Source organism: Falco peregrinus, chromosome 5 (assembly GCF_023634155.1).
Source record: "Falco peregrinus isolate bFalPer1 chromosome 5, bFalPer1.pri, whole genome shotgun sequence".
NCBI lineage: Eukaryota > Metazoa > Chordata > Aves > Falconiformes > Falconidae > Falco > Falco peregrinus.
In genome coordinates this window covers 55,581,785-55,591,036 of record NC_073725.1, presented here as the reverse complement: position 1 = coordinate 55,591,036, position 9,252 = coordinate 55,581,785, and the positions used below count along the sequence as shown (strand labels likewise).

The 9,252-nt window shown below is 54.6% G+C and overlaps 1 protein-coding gene across 1 annotated transcript; it reads left to right on the top strand.

Annotated features, from left to right (window-relative positions):
• Positions 1 to 475: 475 nt before the first annotated feature.
• On the top strand, positions 476 to 3,104 carry EN2 (engrailed homeobox 2). Its single transcript, XM_055806555.1, is given in 6 exon segments — positions 476 to 688; positions 690 to 786; positions 789 to 886; positions 888 to 1,020; positions 2,787 to 3,067; positions 3,069 to 3,104. Coding segments are annotated over 6 exon segments (858 nt in total).
• The last annotated feature ends 6,148 nt before the right edge of the window (positions 3,105 to 9,252 follow it).

Genomic DNA, 9,252 nt, shown 5'->3' with positions numbered 1-9,252 from the left:
TTTTTTTCTCCGCGGGGGCTGCGGATGAGGCGCGGCGGCGGCGGCGGCCGGGGAAGAAGGCGGCAGCGCGCCGCGGGACCGAGCGGCCTGAGCGGCGGCAGGAGGCGGCGAGCGGCGGCGGGAGGACCGGAGCCCGTGTATTTTTATTTTTGGCAAAGTTGGAACTCGTGGAGGCTCGGCTGCTGGCTTTGGGGTCTCCCTGGTTTTCTTTCTTTATTTTTTTTTAATTGCTATTAATTTTATTTTTTTTTTCAAACTCTGGATTTTGAACGCCAGGCGCGGCCAGGAGAAACGAAAGCAAATAGACACCTGTACGTGCGTGTATATAAATATATATATATATATAAAATATATATATTAAAAAAATTAAAATAAAGGACAAGCGACTGCAACAGCAACAACAAAAAGAGCTAGGCAGCCGCCCGACCGGCAGCGGGGCGGGCAGCGGAGCCGTCGGCGGGGCCGGCCGCGCAGCATGGAGGAGGGCGGCCGGAGCCCCCGGGAGGAGGCGGCCGAGCCGCAGGAGTCCGGCGGCGACGCAGAGCCCGGCGGCGGCGGCGGGCGGCGGGGGCTGCTGCTTCCTCCCGGTGACCCGCCGCACCCCCACCCGCACCCGCACCGCATCACCAACTTCTTCATCGACAACATCCTGCGGCCCGAGTTCGGGCGGAGGAAGGAGGCGGGCGGCCCCCGGCGGCGAGCCCCGGCGGCCCGGAGCAGAGAGCCGCCGCAGCCCAGCCGCGGCACCGACCCCCGGGGCTCCGCTACCCGGCGGCGGGGCGGGCTCGCCGGCCGGGGGGAGGGCGGCCCCGCCGGGCTGGCCCTGCACGGCGCCGCCAAGAAGGGGGGGGACCCCGCGGCGCTGGAGGCGGCCCTGAAAGCGCGGGGGGCTGAGCGGCGGCGACCTGTCGGTGAGCTCGGACTCGGATAGCTCCCAGGCCAGCTCCAACGCCGGGAACCAGCCCATGCTCTGGCCCGCCTGGGTTTACTGCACCCGGTACTCGGACCGGCCCTCCTCAGGTAAGAGCTGCCCTGCCGGGCCGCCCCGCTCCCCGCCGCCGCGCCCCCTCCCCGGGCTCCCCGGCTCGCCTCCGCCCGCCGCGGGGCTGGCAGGGCGGCAGGGGAAACACCCTGCTCCTCCTTTCCCGCTCCTTCTTCTGGTTTTCTTTCTTTCTTTCTCTTTTTTTTTTTTTTTTTTTTTTTTTCCGGGATGGGTGTGTATGTGTGGTGGTGGTGGTTAAAATCGCCCGAAAATGCGGGGAGATGAAGGGGTGGCCGGGGATGCGCGGAGCCGGAGGGACGAGGGGGGAGCGGGGGGGTCTCTCCCTCCCCGCCGCCGCCGAGGAGCTGGGGGCCGCCCGGCTCGGGGCATTTCCCACCAACTGCCAGGTTTTATCAAAGAGAGAGGGGGGGAAATCCGGCTCCGGGCTCCCCGCTCAGCCTCCCGGCGAGCTGCCCTTCTTCCTCCCCGCCGGGAAAACAGCCCCGCGCTGTGTTTTGGGGACGGGGAGGGTGGGTTTCCACAGCCTCGCCTTGCCTTGCCTTGGGTTTTTCTTTCAGCCAAAAACAATCCGCGATCGTTTATTTCCCTAAAAGAGGCCTCGGAGCGGCCACCGTTTCGTTTCTTTCTTTTAATTCCCCCCCCCCATGTGCTGCGGGTCAGCTCTGTAGGGGCCGGGGGACATTTCCAGGGGCCGGGGAACTTCTTTGGCAGGGTCCGTCTCTTGGCAAGGGCTTGGGCAGAACCTCCTGAAATTACCCATAAAAACACTGACAAAAAAAATAAAAAAAGAAAAGCCGGAGGGGTAAAATGTCCTTCTGCTACCGCGGGGAGAGCAGGGTAGATTGGTAAAACCCTTGTTAAAAAGAAGTAGAAAACCATTGGGGGGAAGACATGGAAAGCACCACGCAGGAGATCTGCTCCCAGGGAAAAAATAAATAAATAAATATGGGTTTTTCTCTTACAAAAGCAGCGAGCTAGGATTTTCACCCGGAGAGCCGGCCAGCTGAAGGAGGGATTGTAAAAGGAGTTGAAAATTAGTTCGTAATGTCTGAAAACAAACTCTTACTCAGAGGTAATATTCAGGGTTGAATTGGAATTTACTCCATTGTTCTCCAGTGCTCTCCTTTGTTAATATTTAATTAACATTACATCCTCACAATGGCTCGGCCCGGGCAGAAAAGGCTCCTTGTGCTGCCGAGAATAATATTCCCGAGAATAATCCCGGCGATTCGGATCGGGCCGTGCAGCGCCATATGGGCACTGCAGCAAAGCGGCGGATTTTCTCCTCGCAATGTAAACAGGCGGCTGATTTCCTTTTTTTTTTTTTTTTTTCTTTATCGCGACCCACCAAAAAAAAAAAAAAAAGAAAGAAATGAAGAAGAAGGAAAAGTAGAGAGGTTTCTTAAAAAAAAAAAAAAAAAAAAAAAAAAGAGGTTTCCTTGAAAAAAAAAAACCGCTCAGGGGAATGCAACGTAGCTCCGAGCCGCTGCCTGCGGCTCAGGCTTTGCTGGCCGGGCATCCCCGGGATGCCAAGGGCGGTGCAGGCGCTGGTGGGCGGGGGGTGCGAGGGGTGCGGAGGCAGCGCGGAGCGGCCGCGGGAGCTGCGGCTCTCGCTCCGCCGCCCGCCCGGCACAAAGCGGGGCTGGTTTTCCTTGGGGCGGTTGGGGGGGGGGGGGGGGCTCGGAACGCAGGACCACCCTCCCTCCGCGGGACCGCGCCTGGCGCGGGGCCGCCCGCAGCGGAGCGTGGCGGTGTCGGTGCTTCTCCTCTCTCCCGGCCGTAGGTCCCCGCTCCCGCAAACCAAAGAAGAAGAACCCCAACAAGGAGGACAAGCGGCCGCGCACCGCCTTCACCGCCGAGCAGCTGCAGAGACTCAAGGCCGAGTTCCAGACGAACCGGTACCTGACGGAGCAGCGGCGGCAGAGCCTGGCCCAAGAGCTCGGGCTTAACGAGTCCCAGATTAAAATTTGGTTCCAGAATAAACGAGCCAAGATCAAGAAGGCGACGGGCAGCAAGAACTCCCTGGCAGTGCACCTCATGGCCCAGGGGCTCTACAACCACTCCCACCACGGCGAAAGACGGCAAGTCGGACAGTGAATAGCCAAGGGGGGAGGGGGGGGGGGGCGAGGGAGGGAGGGGGGAGGCAGGGGAGGGGGGGGCCGTTTGCAGTCAAAGTTTATACAATGCAATAATTTAATTAAAAAAAAATAAAAAGAAACGCAAGGGCCAGTGTATAAAGATTATACCAGCATTAATAGTGAAAATTATTGTGTATTAGATATAATTCTGCAATATTCTATGTATATATAATTTACAGGTAAGGTGGTGTAAAAATCCAAGATATCTGATTATAAAATATTTTTTTGATTTTTTTTTGTTTGGTTTTGGTTTCGGGGATTTGGGCTGGTTGGTTGGTTGGGTTTTTTTTTCGGTTGTATGGAGATTTTAGACGCTATCTTTATGATTTTTTTTAATGCTTAAGTTACATTTTTATAGACTTAAGCGCTGTTTTAATGGACATTGGACGCTGTTTTTTGAAATTCAAAAAAAAAATATTAAAAACAACTTTTGCTGAAGTCCAAAGATTTTTATTGCTGCATTTCACACAACTGTGAACCGAATAAATAGTTCTCCTATTTGTTCTATGAGTTTTACCTTTTTTTCCCCCACCCCTCCCCTTTTCCTTTTCTTTTTTTTTTTCTTTCTTTCTTTTTTTTTTTCTCTCCTTGTTTTTTGGGGGATGTGTGTGTGTGCTGGCTTTGGGGATATACGTTGAGAATTTAATTTGAACAGGAAAAAAAAAAAACGTAAGTAAACGATACAGAAGGAAATCTCCAAGCACCGTCCTGAAAGATGCCCGGGGTCGCTTCCTGCGCCCCTACCCCCTCATCACCCCCCAGCGAGACCCACGGGCGGGCCTGGATGCGGGATGCAGGGCGTGGATGCGGGATGCAGGGACGGGGTTACCGTCCTTCTCCCCCCTCCTCCTCCAACTTGTTAGGAAAACTTTGGGATCCCCATCTCGGAAAAGCGGTAGCCGTTGCGGGATGCGGCTCCATCCTGCGCCCCCCCCCCCCCCCCCCCCCCCCCCCCCCGCCCCACTGCATCCCTACCGGCCCAGCTCCCCCTTCACGGGGGGTGGCCGCCGGATGGGACCCCGGCTCCCCAACGGCAGGCATCACCTCCCCGAAGCATTTAGAAGCGTTTTAAACACCCCCCCCCTCCCCTTTCCCAAAACTAAAGTAACATTTTAGTTTCCTCTTCCTCTTCGTCCTCAACCCCACCCCACGGTGCGGTCCCCCGCTAGCGCGACGCTTCGTGGCACCGGGGGGGTGGGTGCTTCTCCCCACGCCCCCCTCCCCACGCAGACACCTCCTTGTAATCGGTGTTTTCCCGGGTTCCAAGGCTCTGTGCTGGTTTAACCCGTTTCTCCCGGACCATGGTGTCCCCCTCCCCGCGGTACACTGTGTGTGTGTCCGTTCCGCGTGGGCCTGGGTGCGCGTGGGCGGCTGCTCAGGGACGGGCTCTCCTGTGACGCTGTTTGTGGGGGCAAAACTTCTCGCTTTGCCTTAAAAACCTCTTTATTTTACGGCTGCAATACTCACACGTTGTACATGGTAGTATAAACCTAAAAAAAAAAAAGAAAAAGAAAAAGGAAAGAATCCATCTATAAAATAAAACCTGTAATTTTACATTCTGTGAATCACCATCAGCTGCTTAGGAGCCAGGATTGGATGACATTGCCTTTTAGCAAGAAAGCAAATGATTTTTTCTTTTTTTCTTCTCTCCAGTTTATAAAACATGTGCATTTCACAATTGCAGTATCAAATATTTATAATCGGATGAAATATGAATGTTTCTATTTATGACTGCACTCTCAGACATTGTGAACATTCTCTCTGCATTTTGTGTGTTTCAATTCTCTAGGATTGCATTAAATAACAACAACAACAACAACAACAACAATAATAATAATAATAATAATAATAATAATAATAATAATAATAATAAAGACCACAAGCCCCAAACCAAAACCAACCCCACTTTATTACGAAATACAAACCGTGTCACTCAGACGTTGCAGTGGAGCGGTGCCATTCGGGATTACATACCCCTGTATGTTTATATAGTCTTTAGATTGCACTTCTGAGCATTTGAGCTGGAGTTAGCAGTATTTTGTATTTTCAGCTGTTTACATGGGGGTAAATTCCGTGGCGATTGATGAGAGAGGTGATTTTGCAGCCAGGCATTTCATCCGCCTTCTGACTTAATGAAGAAACTTTAGGGGATTGATTTCTAGCTGAATGAGAGGGCAACCCGCCAGCCGTAACTGAGCCAGCTCTGGGGCGCTCGTCGTGTTAAAAAAGATCTGCAAACGGGGAAGAAAAAAAAAAATCTCTTTAATCTCACGTACTGTCAACAGGTTTCACCTTTTCAAGACTTTAAATACCCGGTGGTGCGATGCTGTGGCAGGCTGCGTTTGGAAAATCTCTGCTAGATAAACACGTAAAGCTGGAGCTCGGGAAGAGAGGTGATGGGGACACTGCCCGCTGCCACGCTTCGAAACCAAGCACCCTGTTAAAACGCTTGGCAGCCCCGGGAAACGATTAGTACCACAATTTTAGGACGGGCTGGACAAAACTAAAACGATCACCCGCCTTGTTGCAACAAAGGGCACAAGAGCTCCAAAATAGTTCAGCCCATTTTCCGCAGGCAGGAGGAGCGGGAGGAAGGGGCAGAGCCTCCCCCTCAGGGCCGGCTCCTGTTGCAGGCGCACTCACAGATAAAACCGAGGAGTGGTTGTGTGTATTAATTTTTTTTCTTTTTCTTTTTCTTTCTTTCTTTCTTTCTTCCTTTCTTTCTTTCTTTTCTTTTTTTTTTTTTCTTTTTTCTTTTTAAAGCTGCTGCTTTGGTATGTATTCTGCAAGGGGTAAAATTCTCCAGGAGCAGAGATGCCGCTGGGATGGTGCACCAAGGGCTTCACCTGCCCGCCGGGGCTGAGCGCGGTGGCAGGGAGCGGCGGGGGATGCTGCGGGGACCATTTCTCACACCAGGCTTTATCTCGCCAGCCTTTCTGCTTTACTTGTCTTTGTGGAGAATTTTTTCATTTATTTTTATTTGTCACCTTCACTAATGGAAGCAGGTGATTTATAATCCCCAGGGAGAAAAGCGGTGGCGGTGGGCACTAAAGAGGAGTTTAATATTTGGATTAGAAAATAGATTGGGATGTCCGATGGGACAGAACGGCACCGTGGGTGTGTTACACACCCGCGGGTGAGTCCCACTGAGATTTTTTTTTCTTTTTAAGAAGTCACTAAGCCTACACCGGGCGAAATTTTGGCCCTGCTCCTAAGTGTGCAAGCAGGACCAAAGTTTCCACCTGTCCTTTCCCGGCCTGCAAGAAGCACTGGGAACAGAAACCAGATGTGTGACACTAGCAGGAATATGTATTTAGTTTTACGGTAAAAAAAAGTAGGAAAACTTCTCTAAGTTAGTTCAGTCTCTGGAGCAAGAACAGAAAATACCTGGCTTCTGCCTGGATTTTATTTAGACCAGAATACAAAATATTTGCAATTGGTGAGCGGCGCTTCAGTTGGGAGCAGCGGATGGCTCCCATGGGCTGCAGTCCTCACCTGCCTGCGATATTTTTGGGGGAAGGCTCCCCTGGGCAGAGGTGCATGTTCGCAGACACTGGCTTTGCTGCTCCTTTCTCCATCTTCTGAGCTGCTGCTGGCTCCCGTGCACCGCCCAGCCAGCGCTCCCACGCCCGGGCAGCGGCTCCCCGCTGGCTCGGGGAAGGACAGCACAACTAAATTAGCCCTCGTTAATTTAAAATTTCAAATTAATTTAACAGAAAGAGCTGCCGCACAAGCGCCTCTTGCAATTTTAGCAAAGCACCAGCACCTTGCTGAAGCAGCCTTTGGTTTTGGTTTGTTTGGTTTTTTGGTTGTTTTTTTGTTGTTGTTTGGTTTGTTTGTTTTTTTTTTTTTTTTTTTTTTTTTTTAAAGCAAACCTACAGCCCTCTACCACACAAGCCCCGAAGCCAAACCAAAGCCTCCCCCCAAAACGGGGCTGCAGGGGTAGGGGCAGAGGCTGGGCCGGCCCTGAAGTCACCCACCGCCTGGCAACATTTTTTCCTGGCAGGCAGAGCTCTGCTAGCCGGTCAGGCTCCTTCCCCTCCAGCCAAAGCAGCAGAGTCCCATAAAAAAACAACAGCACAACACCAAAAAAACCCCAAGCCAACAGCAAACCAACCAACCAACTCAGGGAAGTATTTCAGGGCCGAGCAAAAATGCATCTGCACTTCCCCGGCGCCAACCAGCCTCTCCGTGTAATTAATTAAGCGTATTTTTTCCGTAACTCTGTTCAATAAGCATCTGAGCACTGAGGTTTAGGGAAGGTGTTCCTCCGCTCCACTATTAATGCAGTATATCGCACATGTGATATACAAACCCATACCCTGACACTATATATGCAAATGCCCGCGCCATTTATTGTGAAATGCATATCAGAGTTAGAGGGGAAAACTATTTAGCTAGCTCGGGTTTGTGGAAAAAAGTAATTCTGTATCCCGCTGATTTAATATCCGACCTCCACATTCAATCCCCGCCCATGCAGCTATCAAAAGTACCCCTGGGATGTTTGGATATCATCTCTAAACTAACATCTGTGATTATGAAACGCTCAGAAGGGGAAGGTTAATAACAATTTGTTTCAAAGGGCCACGAGTCAATTTTATAAACAAATTCGCGTTGCCTTAAAAAACCAGCAAACCAGCCAAGTCGGAGCCGGCAGCCCCGGGCGGGGGCTGTAGCTGGGTGCTGGGGCAGGATTTGTGCCCGCTTCCCGCGGGGATGGAGCCGGGACGAGCCCAGGAGCAGCAGCCGGGGCTGGCAGGGTGGTGCAGGGGGAAGGGGCGTCGCTGTGGCAGCCCGGGGATGCTCCGTGGCACCGGTGGCTCCGGCAGGAACGCACCCAGGCGCGTTTGGGGAGCTGAAGGCAGTCCCGGTTTTCTTTGCAGAAAGTCGGGACGGCGCCTGGCAGAGGAGCTGGGCTTTGCAGCACTGGGGAGTGGGGGATCCGTGCCCTGACCCCCCCCCCCCCCCCCGCCCCCGAGACCAGTCTTACAGCTAAAACCAGCCCCAGCCCATCCTCAACGTGCTCTGCCGCCTATTTGGGACCCCTGGCAAACTCAAGCAAGGCTGCTGGCCAAAGCCCAGCCTCGGAAATAAACGGCCTGAACGAGCTCAGGAGGAGCCGCCGGAGCCGGCAGCTCCACCGACACCCCACGGCCGGAGCCGCCGGCAGCCCCCTGCCCGCTGCCAGCAGCCGCCCGCCCGCACCCACCGCCCGCATTTCCTCCCGCCCCACCGTCTCCTCGACCTGGAAAGAAATTTAAATTTGGCGTTTGACACATTTTAACTTCTAAAAAAAAAAAAAAAAAGAAAGAAAAAAAGCCACACAGGCACACCGGCGTCGGGATGATCCGCCTGTGCTGCGGGGCCGTGCGTGGGAACCGAGCGAGCGGGGGGGCAGCCCCACTCCCCGCGTGTCCCCGGGGCTTCCCCGGCCGCGGGGAGCTCAGCCCTCGCCGGGGGGGAGGGGGCCGTGTCCCCGGCAGCCCCCCTGTGCCCCGTTGCCTTAGGGGGAGCCGGGAAGGGCCGCCCGGCTCAGGCCGGGGACGGGGGGGGGCTGCGGCCGGTTGCACCCACCCTGTATTTCTCGGGCAAAGAGGGAAAAAAAACAGTTTCTCCTCCTCAAGGAGCTGCTTTTTTCGAAGCCTCCTCGCACGTCGCGGGGGTGTCGCCGGGGGAGGGGGCCGGGTCCCCCTGCCCGGCCCTAGCAGGACCCCCAGCTCCTCGGCGGCCCCGGCTCGGTGGGAGCCTCTCCTTTCCCCGGGGGTCCCGGGCCGCCTCCTCTCTCCTTCACCCTCCCAAGGCCCCGGGGCCAAATTTCTTCCGACTCGCTGGGTTTGCATAGGGCTGACGCCGGCTCCCCGCGCCCCCCTCCCCCGGCACTTCTCTGGCTGTCCCCTGTGCCCACCAGTGTCCCCTCAGGGCTGGTAGCTGGGGAGGGGATGCCCGGCCGTGCCCCTCAGCCGGGGCAGCATCCCCCAAGCCCGGCCGCATTTGCATCCCGTGGGTAAATAGGATGCGGCGGGTGTTGGGAAAGGGGAAGGAACCGAACCCTCCCGGATGGGTGCGGGGCAGGGGTGGGTGACCCTGCACCCTGCAAGTCCCCATGCCCGA